This window comes from Vigna unguiculata, chromosome 9 (genome assembly GCF_004118075.2).
Source record: "Vigna unguiculata cultivar IT97K-499-35 chromosome 9, ASM411807v1, whole genome shotgun sequence".
Lineage (NCBI taxonomy): Eukaryota > Viridiplantae > Streptophyta > Magnoliopsida > Fabales > Fabaceae > Vigna > Vigna unguiculata.
In genome coordinates this window covers 28,499,305-28,525,189 of record NC_040287.1, presented here as the reverse complement: position 1 = coordinate 28,525,189, position 25,885 = coordinate 28,499,305, and the positions used below count along the sequence as shown (strand labels likewise).

The following is a 25,885-nucleotide window of genomic DNA, read 5'->3' as shown; positions in this document are numbered from 1 at the left end:
GCCACATTCAACGCCCGCAGCACGCCCATAGTGAAGTCGTCGAAGGGTAGTCGTATGTGAAGCTGAGAAAAATGGCACATATACATATAAAAGAACTTCTCGGTAGCCCCTTCTTGCCCGTGGCATACCCGGTCGATGGCGCTCACCCTTTCCAACGAAACAATATCTCCGCTGACCCCTCTAGACATGACGGGTGTACAGTTTAGCCAAGAGTTCAACAAGCGAGACCACCTAAACAGTGATGGCTGGTCACGAACATCAGATGCGACCCACGCATAACCACCCTTGGCCGGCCAGTTACTCTCCTCCAGCTCCTCAGGAGGATCTTCTCGAACTTCCCTCACCACCTCCATTGGCATTCCACTTGTGCCAACTCTAGCACTCATACCCTCTCCGCGAAGCCGTTCATCCCTACTCCTATCCGACTCAGTACTTTGACTACTACTAGACGCAGATAACGATGTGCTATCGCTACTAGACATACATGTTTTCGTTTTTACGGAAAGATGTCGGTTGAATTTGGGAACTAGTCGGACAATATGATGCGCACAAGATCTCTGAATTCGAAACTCTCGCAAATGAACCAAGTAAACCCTCCGCTGCTTTCAAACCCATATTTATAGTCCACGATCCCAAACGACTAAAATTCTTCCCGCCAAAATAAAACCCCATACCAATCGACACCATCATTATGAAGGATATGACACATAAAACGACGGCGCCAAAAGTTAACGATGTGACCACCTGACGCCATTGCACCTACCTTCTGACACCTACAAATCCCAAGCCTTAACACTGTTCACCACACTTAAAGGCTGGGGGACTGGTGTATCACACCTAGCTGGTTTTGCTAGTTCACCAACACATGTAATCCTTGACCGACAACTCATATCGGACAAGGCTGGGGGACTGGTGTACCGTACCTAGCCAAACTCAACCAAGTAAACAATATACACATCAAAACCGCCTAGCATCTAGTACCCGAACACCACCGGCATAAGCCACCTAGGCAGGTAGCCGGTCGAAATCGACTACTTGTCTAGAAAGTTAACTAACATCAATGCCCCGCCTTCAATAGACCTCCAGGGCCTGTTTTGGGGCCCAGGCCCACTCATGGCCCAAGCTGGGGCCCAAGTCAAAACCCAGCCCATGCGATGGTCAAACGTCATTAATGTTCTATAAATACACGTGGACCCCATCATTTAAAGGTACGCATTCATTAATCACTGATTTGACTCTCTGAGAGCTTTGACTAACTTGAGCTTCGGAGACCCTTCTGCAGGTAACCCCTCCTGGGTCCAAGCCGACACGTATTGACCGGGAAGAGGCCAACTGAAGAGATAGCGGACTACATGGTAAGGTGACGCTTGTGTCTAATCTCTTGTTTGTTCTCTGCAGGAACAAAAACCAATAAGAGTAGTGGTGAATTTCTCATACCAAGCTCTAGGGGCTTGTTTTAGGCCATAAATTGACTTATGAAGTTTGCAAACAAGAGGTGAATCAACAGACTCAAAACCAGGGGGTTGAGTCATGTAAACATCTTCATGAAGACTAACATGTAAGAATGCATTGTTGATATCAATATGTTGAATAGACCAGTGGTGAGTAACAGCCAGTGTGAGAATAATGCGAATAGTGATAGGCTTCACTACAAGAGAGAAAGTTTCAGAATAATCACAACCAAATTTCTGGTGAAAACCTTTGGCAACTAACCTGGCCTTGTATCTGTTTACTGTGCCATCAGGATTTTCTTTAATTCGAAAAATCCATTTGCAGCCAAAAGTTGAACGACCCGAGGGAAGAGTGCTAAGAGACCATGTATTATTTGCCAATAATGCATCATATTCATCATGCATTGCTTTTCTCCAAAGTGGGGAAGACAAGGCCTGCTTGACTGTATGAGGTTCTGCAGTAGTAATAAGAAGAGAGGGATAGAGGCGGGGTTTGATAATACCAGACTTTGACCGAGTTTGCATGGGGTGAGTGGACGTGGACTGAGGGGTAGCTAGAGGTAAATCAGGAGCAGAACTAGAAGGAGGTAAAGTAGGGGAAGAACTAACTGGAGAGGATGTAGGAATAGAGGAGACAGGAAAGGATAAAACAGAGGTTGACTCAAGAGGAGCATGCTGAATGGGTGGTGCAACTGGAGTAGGAAGAAGACCAAGAGGATGAGGCCGGAATTGAAGAGTGGAGGAAGGAAGGGTAGGGGAGGTGCATGAAAAGGGGAAGGTGTGTTCATCAAATATGACATCTTTGGAAATAAAAAGCCTACCATGGGAATCAAGGCATTTGTAACCTTTGTGACAAGAGGAATAGCCTAGAAAGGTGCAAGACGTGGAGCAAAATGCTAGTTTATGGTGGTTGTAAGGACGTGTGTGAGGATAACACGCACAACCAAACACACGTAAAAAGTGATAATTGGGATCTTTGTGAAAAATGAGAGAATAAGGAACAGAATGGGGCACAACAGAAGTAGGCAGTCTATTAATGAGGTAAACAGCAGTATGAAAAGCATGGTCCCAAAATTTGAGAGGTAGAGAAGATTGGGATAGAAGGGTGAGTCCTATTTCAACAATGTGACGATGCTTACGTTCAATAACACCATTTTGATGGTGGGTGTGAGGACAAATGAGTCTATGATGAATGCCAACAGAGTGAAGAAATTGAGTGAGAGGTCGAAACTCACCACCCCAATCAGTTTGCACTGCTTTAATTTTATGATTGATGAAAGAAATCCAGGTGTACCGACTGTAAGCATCAACAAAGGAAATATAATAATTGTATCCAAGAGAGGAGTGAACATGGGATGGTCCCCAAAGATCACAAAAAATAAGTTCAAGAGGTTGGGTATAAGTGGTGAAAGAAGACTGAGAATTAAGTTGGTGAGATTTACCCATACAGCATGCAACACAAAAGTCAACAGGTGTTTTATTTATGGAAGGAAGATTACAACGTTTGAGAACATTTTGTAAAACATAAGATGACAGATGGCCTAGTCTATGATGCCACAAAGAGTATAAAGAAACAACATAATTGGTGGATGATGCAGGTGAAGATGACGAAGGAACACTAGAGGCAACAGTTGAGAAGTGTTGTGAGAGATGACACTGAGAGGACTTGGAGATAGAGTGCAGTGGAAGTGAAGGAAATTGGTATAAACCATCAGATCCTAGATAGCCCGAGAGAAGAACAGAGTGGTCAACCTATGACTTGACAAAGCAAAGAGAGGGGTAAAACTCAAAATAAACATGATTATCACTAGTAAATTTGCTAACACTAACTAGGTTTTTATTAATAGAAGGAACATATAACAAATTTGTGAGTAAAAGAGGGACGGGCGGATTTGTGGCAGATGGAAACATAGCAGAACCAGAGAGATGTACACCCAAGAACGTGCGGAAGGAACGAATCAGAGAGGGAAGATTGCAGCCATGAGAGAAGAAGTTGGTCTTGTGTCTCCCATAGAGTCTAATCGGGATTCTCTTTCCCTAGGTCACAATCAGAAAGGGAGGTATATTGTGGTGGGATATTAGGGTTGACCACGAATCGGTGGAGGCGGTGGGCCTTGATAACAGGTTCAATCTGCTGCTTCCATATTAAAAAATTGGTATCAGATAACTTTTCTGATACAGTATAAGAGAATAGTATGGGAGAGGGAGTAGTGGGACCAGGGACGTCAGCCATGAAAAAGACTTTTCAAGCTCTATATACCATATTAGAATGGAGAGAAATATAGAGTAGGCATAATATCTGATTGACAGTCAGCAACAAACTATTTCTAGAATCACCTTATTGTTACACAAAAGACAAAATAAGTAATAGAGGGCAAAACAATATTGTAAATATATTCTAACACCCCATGATTATTTTACATAACTTCTAAATTTTCAAAATGACAATTGTATCCCAAGTAAAAGTGACCTTCAAATTACATGTTTTTGAAAATTTTAGAAACAAACTTTTCATAATTTTTGGAATCTTTCTGAAAGGGGTTTCTCATAATAGAATTGTCAGATGCATGAAATATATTCCAAAACAAGCTTTCTAAAATAAGATTTTTAGAATAAACTTTCCGGAACACAAAATGAATATCGAAAATAACTTTTCAGAAAAAACTTCCTTCTATATTTTTTCTCTCTCTTTTTTTTTGTCCTTTACAGCGTTTTTCTCTTTTCTTCTTCCTTTGCAGTGGTGGCAAGGATGGAAGTGGCAGCGGCAGCTGGGGGTGGTGCGATAAGAGAAAGTATTTTAATCTTTTTTTTATCAGTGTTCAGATGCCGTTAGTGATTTTGGGAGTGTAGGAAGCAATAACACGTCAATAATATCTATAGCTTCTAAAATGGATCACTCTACTTAATCAACTTATGAGCTTTACTTTTTTTGAGAAAAAAAGTTATATATCCAAAATGTAGAGAATAGTTGAAAATAGTGAATTAAGAATTTAATTTTCTTTGTCCCGTAAAATTATGGGCACCTTTCCATCTATTTTAAAATGGAACTTTTAGACTGTAAAAATATATTATAAAAAATTATTTTCAAAATATAGAAAATTATTTCCAAAATGAATGGGAAGTCCAAAAGTTTTATGAAATGTAGGAAAAAACACCCGTGTTTCACAGCTTTGTTCTTTGTTTTTCTGGTTAAGGAGGCAATTTCATACTATATTTTTGTGGGTTTACCTTGCATTTTAATATGGAAAATGAAACTTTAAAATCTATAAAACATTTAAATATATTAAATTTAAATTGATTTTTTTTCACTTTAAAATGATTAATTGTATAACATAATTGATTATATTAAAAATGTAATGGATTATCTGTTACATTTCTACAAAATTTTAGTTAGGCATAAGATGTTAATATTGCGATGGATATGCAATTTAAAGGCTATTTAGTAACGGTGTAAAGTAGTTTTGTATTGTCATTAATAAATTATCATATATTATAAATTTGTTACTTTTAAAATTATATCAACAAATTGATTGAGAACCTTATTGATAACTCCTCTTTTTAAATATCAAATACGAATATCGAAAGTTCCCACAAGCAAAACGTCTAAATATCTTTTCATATTTTATATTTTAAAGTAGGGTTAACTATTCTTTTAGTCACTGAATTTTGACCTAAAATTGGAATTCGTCTATGTCCGAAATTTTAATACATTTTGGTTCACAAACTTTAAAAGTAAATCAATATAGTTCTTTTAACCAAATTACGTTAACCCGTTGAAATTGAGATGGATCTTGTTTCACAATAGTGGCTAACCCGTTGAAATTGTGAGCCTCAATACTTTGGTCCCTTGTTTTAAAGTACTAGTTGAAAGCATAGGAAACATTTCTAGCCAGGTCTAAATTATCACAAGAACAACCAAATCCTAAGCTTATGCAATCCGCACCAACACAAGCATAGTCTGGTGTACTTAGTAAAAGGCTCAAGTTCTTAACATCAAGGTTTAGGACACACCATATGTGATCTTGGTACATGACCCCTTTTGCTGCTACAGGCCATTTGTCTTGTCCCTGACCATATTCCATCATAGAAAATGATTCCCCAATGACGCTAAATTTTTTTTCTGAATTGAGAAAGTGAAGCCTTGAATCTGATGGTAAATATGCTTTCCAAATTCCTCAAATATAAAAATAAAGCTAACCACAAATCTACATAAACAAGGAGACCTTTCAAGAAGCAAGAACAAGTTGTTGTTCCTACATGTTTTGTATATGGCAAACAAGGCCATATAAAACTAGATTGTCCAGTTTTCAAGCAAAAGTTGGAAGAAAAGAGTAAAGCTAGAAAGTACAAGAAGAAGAAAAAGGGACTATATTTATTAATTTTAAGAATTTAGAACTAAAATGTATCAAAGTTTCGGACATGGAAAAATTCTAATTTCACGTCAAGTTCAGGGATTAAAAACAAACTTAAAATCAAGTATGTTAGATGTTTTCATACAAAAGTCAAATTTGAATTTTAAAAATTATAATTATTGAATACAACATTTATGTGAATGTGATAAAAAACAACACCAAGCCAATCAAATGGGTTCCAAGAGTGTGAATTGCTCTTCGCTTATCACCGTTGCTCTCAATTTCTATAGGGAATATGCAGCTTCCTCTGGATGGATCCTGTTTCACAATAGTGGCTAATCCATTGAAATTGCAAGAATCAACATTTTGGTCCCTTGTTTGAAAGTACTGGTTGAAAGCATAGGAAGCATTGCCAGCTAGGTCTAAATTATCACAAGAACAACCAAATCCTAAGCTCGTGCAATCCCCATTAGCACAAGCATAGTCCATTGCACTTGGTAAAAGGCTCAAGTTCTTAACATCAGGGTTTAGGACACACCATATGTGATCCTGGTACACGACACCTTTGGCTGCTATAGGCCATTTGTCTTGTCCCTGACCAGAAAAATCAATTGGAAACTTAACACTTCCATCGTAGCCAAAAATTCCCCAGTGACGCTCAAATTTACCAGGGTCAATATTCTTCATGTTCTCATCAGTGAGAGAAAATAGATAAATCTCCATGGCGCCAGGGCGAAGTGGGGTTCCCTTATTGTTTGCCATTTTCTTAAGTAGCCCTTGGTAGAATCTTTTTGCATTATTGTTATTGGCATTTTTGTTTCCATCAGTTGGCCATCCAATTTCACCGACCACAATTCTCATGTTAGGGTAGCCAGCTTTTCTCAATGACCAAACAAGGGTGTCTAAATTTGCGTCAAACACATTACTATATTGCACATCTTTGTCTTGAACTGTTCCTCCTTGGCCGTCAAAGAATGCAAATTCTACTGGAAAATTTTCATTCTGGTAGAGACTAAGGAAAGGGTATATATTGACAAGAAATGGCGAGTTATTTTCGTGAAGAAAACTCAATACTTGTTGCATAGCGTCACGAATGTCACTCCGAAAATCTCCATCTGAGGGATTGTTTGAAGGAGACTCATAAACATCAGCATTTAAAGTTGTGGTGACCTTCACTATGTCTCCAAGACTAGCTTTGTTGATAGCCCTATGAATATTTTGCATTGCTGGGAGTATGGTCTCCGCATATGAACCATTGTAAGCTTTCATAAATGGTTCATTTCCGACAGATACATATCTGCAATAATAACATGATTACGCGGAATTAAAGAACACATTTTTGAACTTTCACAAACTTAAATGACATTGTTGTGATATTTTTAATGTTTTTAAATGTGGAGAAGTAATTTGGTTTACCATGATGACAAAGTGCATGGATCTTAATGTTATACCTGATGTTTACGATCCCATGACGACCATGAAGATGTTTGGTGATGTTTGCTTCCACCCATTCTTCTGCACTATGGCTACTTCCAGCAAATTTACTCAATTGATCATTAGGAATTCCAATCATGGCTTCAATGTCTGTTCCAGCCAAAGAACCAAAAATCCAAGGATCTGCATCGAAAAGTTTAACCTTCTTAATCCCATTGTCTTTCAACATATTTACCACAATGTTGGGATTCAAAGGGTGGGATGCTAATGCACCCCAATTGATGCCAAGACCTGGTACAGACTCTGCACCTTGGACATCTTGAAATTGGTACAAAGCTAACACCAATAGCAAACAAAACACAAAGAACTGCACTCGAGCCATGCTTTGAGTTGTTGCAAATGGTAAATTAGTGGATACTACAATGATGAGATTGAAAAATATCGAAGAGGTTTATAGAAGGAAATATTGAGTTTTGGAAACGAAAATAAGTTGTTTTTCTTAAATGTTCATACTTGTTATGTCTAAATAAAGAGTTCAAAACACTGGTTATTTAAGGTTTAACTCAATATAACTCTAGTAGTTGTTTTTACACTCATAAATAAGAATTGGCATGTTGTAATTGTTAAAACAACATAAATAAGTTTTGTCGACGATGTCTATTGAATAATTTACCATGTATTAGAGAACATGAGTAAATGAGGGTATTTTTAGTTTATACGGTTGAACCATTTCTACTATTTTTAGCATGTTTCAGTTTGCCCATAAATTTTTATGGAATATTTGTTCTTTGTGGACCAAGCTTTCAGATTGTCAATAAGGCTTTTGCTTTCTACACTTCAAAATTTCTTTGCGCAACCTTCAAATTTTCAAAATGGCTCTTTATTCTTTGTAAAACTGACTTCTAACATACATATTCTAAACATTTTTAGGAACAAACTTTTCAAACTTTTTGAAACAAAATTTTGATAACAATTTCTGGAACACATGAAATATATTTTGGAATAAATTTTCTAGAATAGGATTATCGGAACAAACTTTCCAAAAGTGTATACAACACCTTTTGAAATGAGATTTCTGAAACAAACTTTACCAAATACATGAAATAAGTTTCGAAAAAAGCTTTCATGAATGAGTTATTTTTTGTGTTCTCTCACTTCTACTTTCTTTGCAACGTTCTCCTTCACTTATAATAGTGTGGTAGGGTAACGAAAGATATTTTAATAATTTTCAATTATTGTGTAGTTGCAATTAATAATTAGGAGAGTACACGAAGCAATAGCTTGTAAATTATTAAAATATATTTTTTTTGTTTAGTATTTTTTTTAAAATTTATGTAATTATAATTTTTTTTATTCTTAGTTGACATGAAGAGAAAAAAAATTATTTTTTACATTTAATTTTTCGTTAATATCATATTTTTTTTATTTTAACTTTTACATTTTTGTAAAATTAATTATTTAATGAATATTTAAACGAGTATGTAAATATACTATTTAATGGAGTATGAACGAGAATATTCTATCTAATGAAATATGAATGAAGTGAAATACACGTTTTACATTCATCATATATTAAAAAGTTATAATAAATATGAGTTTTTGCTTTATAGAAGAATAGGTTTACATGATAAGGTTTTTATCCTTATTCATAACCGAAAAAAATAGTTATTTATAGTAAAAAAAAGTGAATTGTGTCATCTTCATTTTGGAAAACTTACTATTTTAAAAGTGTTTTATATGGTATTAAAACTCAATTTTTTTTAAAAAAAATATTTTTTATTTTTATGCTTATTTAAAATATTTAAAAATTTTAAAATATATTAGTTTTAGTTTTTACTATTATTAAATTATGATATTATATTTTTGTATGTTATCAAGAAACGTAACAAATTAGGAAGCACATATAGCAATTTTTTGACACATGGCACCCCTTGTTCATTTTTTCCTCCATGATTAGCTTCATGATTAGTCCACCAATGTTCTGCCTCTCTCGATAGCATACACATAGTGTAAACAAGCTCACTCTCCTCTAGGCACCTCTAGTATAAAAAATTGTCTCTAGGTCCTTCATCCCCTGATCTACTTCATTGGGGCTTGTCTTCCCATCAAACCGTCTTGGACTATGTTTCAGAAAATCCTCCAAACTCCACTCAACGGGTTGTGAACTATGTGGTTGAGAAGCTCCAATTTTCACTCTGGTAGCTTCCAACAGTTGCAATGCAGCAACTAGATGTTGTCATTAAGAGGCTTCTAGTGCAAACCTTGCAGCCTCCATCTGTTGGAGGGCAACATGATGTTGTTGTGACTTGGACGCACTCTGTTGCTGCAAAGTTGCAACCATGGTCTCGATCGCCCTTGCTAGACTAGACATGTATGAAGAGGGAGAAGGCGGAGGGGTTGGTGGCCTATGTGCCATATTTTTTGTTCACACAAGGAAATACAATAATCATAACCTATACTTAACACTATTTAAAAACCTCTAATCACTTATATGACTCCTTCTCAAGGATCATAGACCGAAAGACAAAAGTCACCATAGAATTCAACTGTTCTGATACAAAAAATGTAACAACCCAAATACAATATTTCAACTATCTTGGATTCCTACAAATCTAGTATTAAACAATACCTGGTCATATAGTTGAATGAAGCATACATAAAAATACCATAATAGTGTAGTTATAGTCTTTTTACATACTATAGTTCTTCAAAACTACATAAGCTACTAAAAAATTTTCATAATACACTTTAAAACTAATAACTACACCATTTGATATATATTTATATACATTTTTCCAAAACAAACTCCAAAGACGACCATCAACATATTGGCTAGCCTCATCACCATTTGTTGCCCCGTCTGCTCACGTCGTGAAAGTGACCATTGCAAAAGAGATACGAAAACTAACACACGAAGGAGGGTAAGCTAATGATCACTTTGAGAGATCATAATATTCAAATGAAATTAAAAAGAAAATAAAACCATTGAGCATACATTCCACAATAAAGCATACATCCATAAGCACTTAACTCTAGACTCAATTTATCTAGATTTATGCACTAACTCGAACTCTAGAAGCCCTACACCTATCACCCAAAGATTAAAATCCTTAAAGCTTCAAGCATTACAAACCAGTAATGATAATCGGTTTTCCCCTAATTGTGACAAGGTTAATTCTCTATAGCTTAAAAGAAAAGAGGTCCCGACCTCAGAGCCAACTATAGGAATCTCCTTCACTCTTCACTACCTAAACTCCAACCTCTACATGAGTTCATGAGTCTAGTACATTATAATGATGACTTCAAAAGGGGTTCCTTAGTCAAACCATAACACTAAAATTGAATTACTATATAAGCTTGCTCCTTAGAAAGGATACAACCATACAACAAATCACAACATTATAGTATCACATATCATTCTATTTACTTGATAACCACCTCATTATAACAATATCACCTTTCCTTCTCAAATTCTCATAAAATTCCTTCTCAAACAAAACACTATGGAAAATACAAACTCACTCAACGATATCATGTACTCGCTCAATGAGTGACCTTCAACGAGTAACCCATGGAGGTTCACTCACTTAGTGACTAGTGGTCTCGCCCAACGAGTCCAGCACTGGAACAAATAGCATGAAAATTCGCCTAGTGAGAATAGGCTCGCTTACCAAGATCCCATTCCCGGAATCTTTACCAAACTTGAATCTAGCACTCACTCTAAGAGAGTTTACTTGCTCACCGTGAAGGCATCTCCTGACTCTCGACCAAACTCATCCAATGAGTCTACATAACGCAGACACCAATTTCCTGCAATTTAGCAAATGGTAAGCATACAAAAACTAATTGCAAGTTTCCATCAAGTCATAAACATCTCCAATTCTTACACACTTCTATTGCTAACAAACTTATCTCATTTAGCATGCATTTCAAAGAAACCCCAATTTCCACCATACATACACATAACAAACATGCAATTTAGCGATTTTTCATCTCATACCAACCAAGACAACATTCAACAGACAATTTAGTATATCAGATCACCACATAAGTGTATAATCATAAATAGATGAAAATCATTGTACATTTAGTTCAAAATTTTAGCTTTTCTCACCTCAATTGGTAACTTAAGATCTCAATCACCTTTCCACATCTCCCTCTCACTAAAAACCTATCTACACGCACAAGAAGATCAAATTAATTATATGAGGGCATGAGTGGACTCACCAAAATTCTTAGAGTTAATAGGAGTAGAGAAAAATCACATGTAACTCAAAAAAAAAACAATCAAGAAAACGGGAATACACAAATTGAGCTCCTACAAACAAGGAAAAAGAGAACTTACTCTATTCTTGATTTTGATCAATGATATTTGTAGAGTTCTTCATGGTGACTGCAATGACAAGCTCTAATTGAACAACAAATGATATTTGAGTGAAATATCAAGAAGAAAAGACAAAAATTTTAGAGAAAAAAACGTTATAAGAGAGATGATCAACTTCCTACTAAGATTTTTTAAAGAATGATCCAATTATAAATTAATCATTTATCCAACATACATTAGACAATTAAACGACATTAACAAAAAAATATATACTTTAAGAAAAATACAACCAATTACTATTTTTTTAATTACCGAACAACATTGAAAAATAAATAGTTCACTAAACCTCATTTGTACCAAATTTCACATGGAAAGATATTAAAGATGACTTCTCTTCTAAAATAATATAATAAAATAAATATTGACCAAACAATTATTATTTGTTTATACTAATATAGTGAGATTTAGAAAATGTAAGATATGGGTTTGAAGTATAGGTGTCAAATTGATCGATCTAACTTAACTCAACCTTATTAAACACATTACCGAATGAATCAGCATTATCACATTTGTATTTTAAATATGTTATAATTGAATATCAATTAATAAACATTTATTCCACTACTAATGTTAATATTAATAACTCTAATTTCATGTTGATTATATTACTACATTACATCATAAAGAACAATAATATAATTTAGAAAATTTCTGTGTAGCAACTAAATTAGTCAGTATAATGATCAATTTATAAATTAAAGATTATTAACATTTAAAATCGTATCTATTATGAATAAAAAAGTATAATTGAATTTTGAATGTTGATCACTAAATTGGCCTCTAATGTTAACTAACTATCAAAAGAATTAGTGTCTAAAAATGGTCTCTACTTAGAGACCAATTTAGACATTAATTTTTTTCATAGCTAAAATCTTAATAACTTATGTTAGTAACTAATTCACAAATCAATTATAACATTTATTCATAATAACAATTTTAAATATCAATAATTTTTATTATCTAAATTTGTTATTATAGAAACTAATTATTTTGTCTTAAAAATGGCTTCCCATTTAAATATTTATTTTTGTAGTGAATTATCATTATTTATGTAAAACTCCTAAGTGTTGTCTCTATTTTATTAAAATAAAGGTAATAATACAAAACTAAATGCCTAATTTTTTTGTTTTAGATAAACGAAAATATAAATAATAGTTAAAATAATACAAACAATAAATATTTTATATATAGTAAAGAAATGGCAATCATAAAATAAGTTTGTTATATTTTATTTTTAGATTGTAATATTTTAGAAGTTTAATAACCAGTTATTTCTTCTTCTTTTTTAAATAAGAACACCTGCCATTTTTTTCTGTTAAAAGTTATAATTACAAATAACAATATAATAATATAAGATTGCATAATATCATATAATGTTTTTTTTCCATTATGATAAGAAATTGCTGCATTAAAGTGTAGTGAGAAAAGTTTCACCAGATACGCCATTTGAAAAGAGGTGTCAATCATCAATGAAACTCTAACACATTCAAACGAGAGCCGAAAAGTTTGTGTCAAAATAGAGCTCCATATTTTAGGATTGAAATACATTATCTTAAGCAAAGTAAAACAAGAAAATCCTAACCAAACATGTAATATAGCTCAAGAAAAAAACACAAAACAAAACTGTGCTATACATTGTATTACATCAAGAAAGTAGTCTAAGTTTTCGCTTTATCAAGAGTCTGCCACTGAATTGCACCCATGATAGTTGCCAAGACAGCAAGTTTATTTCCGATAAGAAAATTGATTTCTAAATTCTTTATTAAACTTTTCAAAGGATGTTTTTTTTGCTGCTATGGTAACATCATCCAGAAATCCTCTCTGAGGAAATTCTTCAGGCACAAGACTTTGATATGTTTCAAACTGCTGTGCAGCTTCCTCAGTTTTACCCAAGAGACTGTATATTATTCCCTGCAATTTTGTTCAAAATCAGTTTAGCCATTTCATGAAAGCAATCTGATGGGTTATATATTTTAGTCATATGGATTATGGTTATAGACATATTGAGAGATTGTGGTTATATATACATACATATATATATATATATATATATATATATATATATATATATATAACATTTGTATTACACGTATACAAGGTATTTGACACCACTTTTACACCAAAACTTTAAGGCAATAGTGTTATGGGTCTTTATTCTTATAGAGTGTTTAACTTTGTCTATTTTATCCAATGTGAGACTTTTGATTCATACTTAGACTATTCTCAACACAATCAACCATAATCACTTCTGTCTCTACCTTTAGGTTCTATGACCAAAGAAAGTAGTCATTCAGTGTGAATTATCATACAAAAGTATACTACCAAAGTAATTGCATTAACACAAATAATAAGCATATTAAAAAAACCAGACAGGTGCAACATGGAAAATGGAAATAAAAGTTTGCTCCTTGAACACTGAAACGAAACAAGTTTTTGAAGCTCACCGCATCTTCAGCATGCATTGCAGACACAAAAAACAAAAGTGAGCTCTCTTTGACGAAAACACCAGTTATAGGAGAAAGAAGTTACTGTTTAGTTTAACTATTCTACCAAGGTTTTCTTACTCTTCACACCCTAGAAATTTTGTTACATACAATCAGAATATGATCACACAGAACACACTTGCCGAGTCTCTTGAAAACCTCTCCTCTCAGTGTTTGTGCTCTGAAGTTTTTCAAATGAAAATGATATTGAATTAAGAATTTAGTCCCTACAAATAGCAAGTTTTTTGTTTGTTTTAATCCTCATGGAATAACTCTTTGGATTCCTAAATGAAAAAAAAAAAAAAATCATAAACAAACCAGTCTATATTCTTTATCAAAGCTGTAACTATGTTAAATTTTGCAAATTGCGTCTAAGTATTTCATGAGTACAACAATAGAACTTAATAGAAAATGTAAAATATTTCCATTTAGTCAGCATGTTGTTCTTGGTTTCGAATTTTACCCTTTCTTTTTTCTTTTCTTACCTGGTTCACTAAGTTTTGATTGATCAAAGGATTCGACTGAGCCAACTTTGGGACCAAGTCAATGATTTTTTTGTCCAGCTGGCAGAGCTAAAACTCTGACCCAAGTAATTTATTTTGTATTTATCAGATTAATAAGTGCTTCAGCTCATAAAATGTTTCCAGTTTTGAAGTTTTAAAACCAAATGAACCAAAAGTTTGGCAATATTGTGATAAAAAGCAATTTTGTCTATAAAGCATTGGCACTACCCTATATGTTCATAACGATTCTCAAAGATTAACTAATGTACCACTGACTGTATGCACAACTCATAATTAACCAGCTGATAAACTCACCTGACAAATATAAGGCCTAAAATCTCGAGGATTTTGATCAATCAATTCTTGCAATCTCTTTATGCCCTCCTCCAAATTACCCTGCAAAGCACAGAAATGCTATGCATGATAAACTAAGTCTAACAGATATTGTGTTGGGTTTATCCTGAATTGGTAGCCGATAAGCAGAGAAAGTGGAAACTTGATTGGTAATAGAACAATTTGAAAGAATCCCACCCTATGTTGATGGATCATCAGTTCACCTGTACAGCATGCATTTGTGCAATTAAGATTCTTATATTTCTCTCCTCAGTAACTCTGTTTTCACGAGAAGCTAATTCTTGAGCCTTATTTAGCATTTCAAATATAGCAGGACCTTCATGGTTTTTATGCATTGCCATAGCCAAACCCTGTAAATGAGAGTGTCACTCATCTCATTCATATATGGAAAAACGTAACAAATAAAGTGCCATGGAATAACCAACGTATTACATTCAAAGCTAAATCTAAAGTACGCAACATATCTCTTGGAATAAATTTCGAACTAACCTAATCAAATCCTGTCTAAAGAACGCTCACAACAAAATGGAAAAGGCCAAATTCAACAAAGAAATAACAATTCAATACTATTGATGATACAGAAATAATATCAGGAAGCTCTACAAGAATTCTAAACTTCTAGGTAAACACAAGATGTTAAAGCAAGGTTTACAGGACAGTGACGAGTTAAACTTTTTCGCAGAAATAAATAATAATAATAATAATAATAATAATAATACCAGCATGCAACATAATAAGAAACTGAAAATAATACAGTTAAACGCAACAATTGAAAGGAACTTGGTAGGATGTGGAACCATGCCAATACATAAGTAATGAATATGCTAGTAGGTCTCCAATCAAACAGTTAATTGTTATGAAAATGAGGAAAGGAGGTAATGAAGATGGGGATTTACGTGTTCTCCAAAACTGATTTTGTTTGAGGTTGTTCTAAGAAGAATAATTCATAATTTACAATACCCAATAACATATTCTTATTTTCCGTTCACTTTCTTTCTCTTTAGTGGGAAACTTGGAGCTACATAGGATCAGCCTTGTCCTCAAATCGTCATTTAAGTTTCTTCCATATTACCTTATGATCCCCAGACTGAGACAACCTCATCTCTAATTTGAATCCATCCCAAAACCAACCCTTCCAACCACACTTTCCAAATCAGTGTTACATTACAGTATAGTTATAGTAGTTATTTAAACAATTGATTAGAAACCATCATAACTGCCACTAATATTCTTCATACAAATCTATCACCAAACAAATCCTCTTGTCAGTTTATGTTCTAAAGCTTTTGACAGTTAATATGAACCACATTTTCAGAATTGCTAATCCCTATCTGAGAGCATTCAAATAACCAAACCAAAGCCTACCTATCTATCCACTCACCTTTTTAACAGAACCAAAATTCAAACTTTACAGTACACATTCAAAATTTTAACAGCAAAAAAGAAACAGCGAAAGACATTACATGCAAAGCTCTGAGTAGAAGAGGCCTTCTCTTCAAGATTTCCCTGAACAATCTTTTAGCTTTACTCAATTGCCCCATTGTCTCATAACAAAGTGCAAGCAAAAGCCTCCATTCAACCTCCTTCGGCTCCGCAGCGATTAAATCCTCCACAAACTTCACAGCCTCCTTTGACTTCCCTCTCTTAATTTTCCCATACAAAACCACCTTGAGAGCCTCGACATTTTTCGGGTCCTTCTCCAAAACCTTCTCCCACATCTCCTCCTCTTCATCGCTTTCCTCTTCCTCATTTTTCTCTTCTGCGGGCTTCACCTTCTCCTCCAACACAACATCAGAACTCACAGAAGGCGATGCTTCTGCGAAAGCAGCTCTCTTGCTGAAGGCACCCGACAACAGAAACGACCCAATGAGGAAAAATGCCACCTTTTCTGAGAGGAACTTGAATAAAGCTCTTCCCGGTGAAAAATTCGAGCAGGGTGTGCAAGGGGTTTGGGAGCAAGTGAATGTCGAGAAAAGGGTGGCGCGAACCATGGCAGGTGGAACCGAAATTGATGTGGGTTTATTGCGGTTAGGAATCAGTGGGTGGCCTAGGAAATTGCGGAACTTTGATTGGGATTCGGAGTAGATGGAGAAAGTGGTGACTGAAGTTGAAGCCATTTTTCATAGATATTCTTGCCGGGAATACTCACCTGTTGTCGTCGGAGTTTGAGACCAAGGACACCTCTTCGTCGTCTTTTATCCCTCTCCCTCCTAAAACCTCTTAATGGACTTAAATCTCTCATTATTTATCGTCTATACATCTTTACTTCAGAATACCCTTTGGTGTAATACCATTTTTTCTGTATTAAATTAATTATTAATTTTTTTTATTCTTTATGATATAATTATTAATTTATGTTTTAGAATTAATTGTTATTTTAAAATATTTTGTATAAAAAAGTTTTTTTTCTTTATTGTATTTGTAGTTTATACTATAAACATTCAGATAATTTTTTCTATTCTCAGGATTGTTTTCTTATATACTAACTTAATCAAATTACATGTATTTATTAATTTATAATAAAATAAAAATATTTAAAAATATGAACACACATAACGACGTATTATTAAATTTTTAAAAAAGACAATGCAATTTCAATTTCACAAACAACATTATCATAACTAGCGTAACAGGCGCTATCGTGTCTGTGTGTATGCACTTTTTAAATATACGAGATATTATATTAGTAGGTGATAATATTATAATGTTATTAAGTTAATATATAAATTAAAATTATATTTATTAAAAATAAAGTGAAATATATCATAACAGATAAAAGAATAGTCATTGATAAATAAAGAAGAAAAGAAGAAGCATAAACATCCGATTTTATAAAAAATTTGTAAAAATAACAGTCAATTTTTAAAATTTAATAAATTATTATATTGAAAGGGTAAAATTGGTATTTTGAAAAGTGGACACAAAAAGGGGAATTTCCTTTATATATTGTTATTGATAAAAAAAGTTAATAAGAGGAAAAGATACATCAATTTCTTATCTTGTTCAAGTCTTGCCAGAAAGATTCCACAGAACAATCCTTTTTTTTTCTTGAAAACTCTTACTAGGCTTCTGAAGCTTAATCCACCTTTCATCCTTTGCTCAAGAATATCTTGGATCTCACTTTTGAAAGATCAAATTGTCACGTCATCACTTGCATAAACGCTTCAATAGCTTGTCATTAGCATCCACATGTAGAAACATCTTCCCTTTATAGGCACCAAAGTTCTTATAATCATTCAATTGAATTCGTAATTATTAAGAAATAAAATTTAAGTCTAACTAAACTTTATAAAATTAGTTTGAGATGTGAGGTTTGCACCTATTTTATATCGTGGATTAACCTTATCTCTATTCGATGTGAGATTTCCAACACACTCCTACACTTATAGGTATATACATCTCGAACGTGGGGCTAGGCACTAATAGGTGGTCTGATAGTGACTCGTTAGTAGGTGAAACAATAAGTCCAACAAATAATAAATATCGCTAAGATAAACCCTCATTCATGACTCTGATACCATGTTAAAATGTGGACTTTAAACCTAACTCAAACTTACAAAACTGACTGTTTTGGTGAGGTTTGCACCCAATTACATATCGTGAATTGTTGGCATAAAGGGAGAGTGTGTTTTGCAAATTATTGGCATAAAGGGAGTCTTTGAAAGTACTTTAATTTTAAAATTATTTTTGTGTAAGGTTTGTGGAAAAAACCTGATAAAGCAAGTGAAGATCAAAGGGTGAGCGAATTGAAAAAGATGTGAATCGTGATATCTTTATTGATTTTTTGTGTGAGTCCTTTATAAAAAATTATAATGATGAGAATCTGAAAAATGAGTTTCCAAGAGTACAATGAAAAAAGTTTTTGATAGTCAATTAGTTATTATTTGTTATTTTGTTATTTCACGTTCTTAATAAACCCGATTCTTTATGGTCAGTTTTATTTTTCGTGTAAATGTGCCATGATATGTGGCTTTTTTTCTGTTTTGCTTCATTACGTGTAAAAGGCTATAAAAGCCACCTGCTACTCCACTTTTTGAATAACAAGACTCATCCATTCCTCTTCAATTCACGTGTTTTCTCTTTAACTTCTTACAGCTGGTATCAGAGCTCCGTAAGGGCCCTGATATAGAGTGAAAATTGTGCGTGAGTTTACAGAAGAAATGTCAGAAAAGTTCGTGCAACCAGCTATTCCAAGATTTGATGGTCATTATGATCATTGGTCTTTGATGATGGAAAGCTTTCTGAGAAGTAAAGAGTTATGGAGTCTTGTAGATGAAGGGATCCCACCGCTGGCAATTGGAACCGCACCAACCAGTGAGGCACAGAGAAAAGGCATGGAAGAAGCCAAGCTCAAGGATTTGAAGGTTAAGAATTTCTTATTCCAGGCCATTGATAGAGAAATTTTGGAGACAATTCTTGACAAAGGGACTTCGAAGGTGATTTGGGTTTCAATGCGGCAGAAGTACCAAGGTTCCACCAAAGTAAAAAGGGCACAACTTCAAGCCCTGAGAAGAGAGTTTGAGCTACTGGGTATGAAAGAAGGTGAGAAGGTGGACACCTTTTTGGGAAGAACCCTTGGTGTAGTGAACAAGATGAAATCAAATGGTGAAAACATAGAGCAAAGTACGGTGGTCAGTAAGATACTTAGATCATTGACTTCTAAATACAATTATGTTGTATGTGCGATAGAGGAGTCAAACGATTTGAGCACCTTAACCCTTGATGAACTCCATGGAAGTCTTCTTGTTCACGAACAAAGGATGCAAGAACATCAAGTGGAGGAACACGTATTGAAAGTTGCTCATGATGACAGTTATGGACAAGGAAGAGGAGGACGCGCCTTCTCCAGAGGTGGCAGAGGTGGCAGAGGAAGAGGACGTGAAAGACGGTCCCTAAACAAAGAAACTGTTGAATGCTTCAAGTGTCACAAGCTTAGACATTTTCAATATGAATGTCCAGAATGGGAGAAAAAGGCAAACTACGTAGAGATGGAAGAAGAAGAAGAACTCATGTTAATGTCACACATGGATCTGCACCAAACTAGGCATGAGGAAGTTTGGTTCTTGGATTCAGGATGTAGCAACCACATGACAGGTAACAAAGGTTGGTTTTCTAATCTATAAGAAGGTTTTTGCCAAACTGTGAAATTGGGAAATGACATGACAATGAAAGTAGTAGCAAAAGGAAGTGTAAGAATGCAAGTTGGCGGGGTTACTCAAATAATTTCCAATGTTTACTTTGTTCCTGAGCTTAAGAATAATCTTCTTAGCTTAGGACAACTTCAAGAAAGAGGATTGACAATCTTGATTCAGAATGGAACATGTAAAGTATTTCACTCTGGGAAGGGTTTAATCATGCAAACTAATATGAGTAGAAATAGAATGTTTTATGTATTAGCTATTGCAGCACAAGGAAGATGATGTGTCTACAAACAGAGATAGAGACAGAGAAGGAAGCTCACTTATGGCATTGTCGATTTGGGCACCTTAATCACAAGGGACTCAACACACTTTCAAAAAACCATTTGGTATCGGGCTTACCAAATCTGAAGCTACCAAAGAAGATTTGCACCACTTGTTTGATTGGAAAACAACATAGAAGATTAATCCCGAAAAGGAGCACGTGGAGAGCCTCAAAGAAACTACAACTAGTGCATGCTGACATATGTGGTCCTCTCAAACCTTCCTCAAACAGCAACAAAAGGTATATCTTAACCTTCATAGATGACCTTTCACGTAAAGCTTGGGTTTATTTTTTACATGAGAAATCTGAAGCACTCCAAACCTTCAAGAACTACAAAATTAGCGTTGAAAAAGAAGTTGACGGGCACATTGCTTGCTTGAGAACGGATAGAGGTGGTGAATTCACTTCACACGAGTTTGAAGAATTCTGCAAAATCCACGACATCAGAAGGCAATTAACAGCTGCTTATACCCCGCAGCAAAACGGAGTTGCTGAGAGGAAAAATAGAACGATCATGAATGGTGTGAGGGTTGTATTAAACGAAAGGCAAGTGCCGAAAGTATTTTGGCCAGAGGCGGTGAAATGGTGTGTGCATGTCCAAAATCGCAGTCCAACTTCAGTGGTAGAAAATACAACTCCTGAAGAAGCATGGAGCAATGTGAGGCCTACAGTAGCATATTTTCAAGTCTTTGGTTGTGTGGCTCATGCTCATATACCAGATCAAAGAAGAACAAGCTTGAAGATAAGAGTAAGATATGTATTTTCTTTGGAATTAGTGATGAATCAAAAGCCTATAGATTATTTGACCCTGTTTCCAAGAAAATAATTATAAGTAGAGATGTGGTGTTCGAAGAAGCAAGAAGCTGGGATTGGGGCAGAACCGATGAAGAAAGGTTGGCTGATGTGTTAATATGTGAAGATGAAGGAGACATTCTTGAAGAAGAAGAAGTTGAACAAGAAGTTGAGCAAGAAGAAAATGAAGATAGTGATAGTGGCTCAAGATCACCCACAAGTGAGGATAGCGACACTGATCAAGAAAGTTCAGATCAAGGGAGGCCCACAAGAGTTAGAAGAGAGCCAATATGGATGACAGACTATGTGACAGGGGCTGATTTGGCTGATTTAGCTATAGAAGAAGAAAATCTCATGATGTTCACAACTAAAAATGATCTATTCTCTTTCGAAGTAGCACGAACAAGTATAAAATGGCAAGAGGCAATGAAAATTGAGATGAAGGCTATAGAGAAGAACAACACATGGGAGCTGACAGACCTACCAAAAGGTGTCAAACCAATTGGAGTCAAGTGGGTTTTTAAAACCAAGCTCAACGAACATGAAGAAGTAGAGAAACACAAAGCAAGATTGGTGGCAAAAGGATATGCACAACGATTTGGAGTAGACTACACATAAGTTTTTGCACCAGTAGCTAAACTTGATACGGTACATCTAATTCTTGCACTTGCAGCTCAACATGAGTGGGAAAATATTCCAACTTGATGTAAAAAGTGCGTTCCTTCATGGAGAACTTGAAGAAGAAGTTTTTATTGAACAACCAGAAGGATTTATCATAAAGGGAAACGACGACAAGGTGTACAGATTGAAAAAGGCATTATATGGCCTTAAACATGCACCAAGGGCATGGCATAGCAAGATAGAAGCATATTTTATCCGTGAAGGATTTGAAAAATGTTTCAGCGAGCACACATTATTTACAAAGAAAGAAGGAGGTAACATACTTATCGTTAGTCTTTAGGTAGATGATCTCATCTTTACAGGAGATCATAGGAATATGTGTGATAAATTCAAAAGCTCAATGATGAGAGAATTTGATATGTCTGACTTGGGAAGGATGAAATATTTTCTGGGAATTGAGGTTATACAAAATGAAGCGGGAATTTTTATCTGCCAAAGAAGATATGCTCGAGAAATCCTTAAAAGATTTGGCATGGAAAATAGCAATTCTGTGAAGAATCCCATTGTTCCTGAAACAAGGTTATCAAAATATGAGACAGGAGATGAAGTAGATGCCACCATGTTTAAACAAGCAGTTGGAAGTCTTATGTATCTCACAGCCACTCGACCAGATTTGATGTATGGAGTAAGCCTAATTAGTAGATTTATGGGAAATCCAAAGTCATCTCATTGGCTCGCAGCAAAAAGGATTTTAAGGTATATAAAAGGAACACTTGATTTTGGTATACTATACAAAAAAGATAGCAAAAATGCAGGTCTTGTATCTTATACAGATAACAATTATTCTGGAGATTGGGATGATCGGAAGAGCACTTCAAGTTTTGTTTTTATCATGGGATCTGGAGCCATTTCATGGATTTCGAAAAAACAACATGTAGTGAGTCTCTCAACCACGGAAGCTGAATATATTGCTGCTGCACTTTGTGCTTGTCATTGTGTTTGGCTTCGGAGAATCTTAGAACAACTTGGAGCTGCAGAAAGAGAAAGTTCGGAGATTCATTGTGACAACAACTCTATAATTCAGCTGTCCAAAAATTCTGTTTTCCATGGACGATGCAAGCATATTGGAGTAAGATTTCATTTTCTCAAGGACTTGGTAAATGATGGAATTGTGAAACTGAAGTTCTGTAGCTCTGAAGAACAGATTGCTGACATAATGACAAAGCCTCTCAAATTGGAGAAATTTGTGAAATTTCGTAGAATGCTCGGAGTAATTAACGCGGCTGAAGTTTAAGCTCAATGCCAAATCAGATGCATTAGCTTAAGGGAGGGATTGATAGTCAATTAGTTATTATTTGTTATTTTGTTATTTCACGTTCTTAATAAACCCGATTCTTTAGGGTCAGTTTTATTTTTCGTGTAAATGTGCCATGGTATGTAGCTTTTTTCTGTTTTGCTTCATTACGTGTAAAAGGCTATAAAAGCCACCTGTTACTCCACTTTTTGAATAACAAGACTTATTCATTCCTCTTCAATTCACGTGTTTTCTCTTTAAGTTCTTCCAGTTTAAAAGTTCAAAATGAGATTTACTTTTAAAATATAAAAGTAAAAGTAAAAAATTATTCGTGAGGGATATAATTGGAAAAAAGTTGTGAACACCAAAAAGTTGTATTCTCTTTATATAGCATAAAAGTAAAAGTAAAAAAAATTATTTGTTAGGGATATAATTGGAAACAAAATTGTGTACACCAAAAAATTTTATTCTCTTTATATATTACTAGCAAAAACACATACTATTTAAAATGTTCAAGGGAAAGTTTCCACAGGTGGTTCACATGCCATGGGTGCAAGACAATTAACTATTGAAACAGTTAAATATGGTAACTGTATCATGTAAATTAAGAAAGAAAAAACAAAGAAAGGTATGAAAACAGCGTTATGCTCGTAATGAATTTACATATTGCAATGAAAGAGAAAGTGTGTTTCGTTAATTTATGGCATGAAGGGAGTCTTTGGAAGTACTTTAATTTTAAAATTAGTTTTGTGTAAGGTCTGAAAAAAAAAAAAAACTAACAAAGCAAGTGGAGATCAAAGGGTGAGTGACAACGAAAAAGATGAGTATTGTGATTGCCTTATTGATTTTCTATGTGAGTCCTTTATAATCAATTATAATGATATGAGAATATGAAAAACGAATTTGCAAAAGTTCAATGAAGAAAGTTTAAAAGTTAAAAATGTGATTTAATTTTGAAATATAGAGGTAAAAGAAAAAAGTTATTTGTCAAGGATATAATTGGAAACAAAATTGTGTTCACCAAAAAGTTGTATTCTCTTTATATATTATTAGTGAAAATACATATACTATATAAACTGTTCAAGGGAAAGTTTGCAGTAGTGGTTCACATCCTGTGGGTGGAAGACAACTAACTATTGAAACAGTTAAATATGCAGAGTGTATCATGTAAATTAAAAAAGGAAAGACAAAAAACTGTGAAAAAAGTGTTATGTTCGTGAGGAATTTAGGGATTGCAATGAAAAAGAGAGTGTTTCGTGAATTATTGGCATGACGGGAGTCTTTGGAAGTACTTTAGTTTTAAAATTAGTTTTGTGTAAGGTTGGAAATTTTTTTTTACAAAGCAATGGAGATCAAAAGGTGAGAGACAATGAAAAAGATATGAACTTCGATAGCCTTGTTGATTTTCTGTGAGTCTTTTAAAACCAATTATAATGATACGAGAATTTGAAAATTGACTTTGCAAGAATACAATGTAAAATGTATAAAAGTTAAAAATGAGATTTACTTGAGTAATATGAAAGTAAAAGGAAAAAATTATTTGTCAGGGATATAATTAGAAATAAAGTGTGTACAAAAAAAAGTTGTATTCTTTTTATATAACATAAAAGTAAAAGTAAAAATATATTTGTCAACATACATAATACTGTGTGTTTACATTTTTTAATTTTTATAAAAATTTAAGTTTTTCGATAAAAAATATATAATTAATTTTTAAAATAATTATTAAATATAAAATTAAAAAAATAAAATATGTACATAAAAGAAATTTTTAAATAATAATTTAAAATAAAATTAAAATAACAAAATGTGAAAAAAAAAGTTTCTTTATACATTATTATAAATTATATATATATATATATATATATAAAAGTAAAAATAGAAAATTATTTAATTTAAAACAAAATTGTGTACATCTAAAAGTTGTATTTTCTTTATAGATTAATAATAGTGAAAACATACTACACGTATCTGTATTCACTTTTTTCAATATTAAAAATAGATATAAATTTATTTTAAATTTTATTATAAATATTTTTGTATTGATTTGTTAGATAATTTCTTTTGTTGAAGACACTTATTTTAGTTTAAAAGTGATTTATTTAAAAGAAAAGTTGAATCTGTCATAGCAGTGATAAAATAATTATTTTACTTTACAAAAACAATTATTTATTAAGGAGTAAAATTGGAAATAGAAATGTGGATATAAAAGTAAGATATCCTTTGTATAGATATAGATTATATATCAATTTTAGTGTCAGTTATAACTGGTAATATTATCATGGTTAATATTATCATTGATAATATTATTAGTATTATTTTTTGAATTAATATTAGTATAAATAATTTTATTAATATTATTTTTTAATAATATTATTAATATTTTTAACTAATATTAGTATTAGTTATACTATTATTAGTATTGGTATTACAATTTTTATTATTATTATTATTAACATTATAATGGACATCCATGCTACATTGACACTGGCCTCTGCTACTGCTGAATTACACACCAAAGGGGAGAATACGTGTTGCGATCGTTGCAAACGCTTATAGTGTTTCAGAGAAAGGAGGAATACCCAACTCTGTTCAATATTCTCTCAATATCTGCACAACTCCACTAATTTTGAACTCTATTGAAGTAAACTACCTGTAATAGATTTATATTCCCCAATCATAGGTTGTGGTAATAGATTTAAATGTAAATACGAATGTAAAATATATAATTAAAATATATCTAAAAAATATATT

General features: G+C 33.7%; 2 protein-coding genes across 2 annotated transcripts; both read right to left on the bottom strand.

Annotated features, from left to right (window-relative positions):
- Positions 1-5,995: 5,995 nt before the first annotated feature.
- LOC114163629 (glucan endo-1,3-beta-glucosidase 8) lies at positions 5,996-7,619 on the bottom strand. Its single transcript, XM_028047931.1, has 2 exons — positions 7,255-7,619; positions 5,996-7,100 (listed from the first exon to the last, which is right to left on the bottom strand). The coding sequence occupies exons 1-2, from the start codon at positions 7,617-7,619 to the stop codon at positions 5,996-5,998; spliced, it is 1,470 nt and encodes a 489-aa protein (XP_027903732.1).
- Positions 7,620-13,126: 5,507 nt separating this feature from the next.
- On the bottom strand, positions 13,127-17,194 carry LOC114196309 (protein SLOW GREEN 1, chloroplastic). The gene is made up of 4 exons (XM_028086910.1): positions 16,425-17,194; positions 15,165-15,311; positions 14,923-15,003; positions 13,127-13,532 (listed from the first exon to the last, which is right to left on the bottom strand). The coding sequence occupies exons 1-4, from the start codon at positions 17,076-17,078 to the stop codon at positions 13,347-13,349; spliced, it is 1,068 nt and encodes a 355-aa protein (XP_027942711.1). The 5' UTR covers positions 17,079-17,194; the 3' UTR covers positions 13,127-13,346.
- Positions 17,195-25,885: the final 8,691 nt, after the last annotated feature.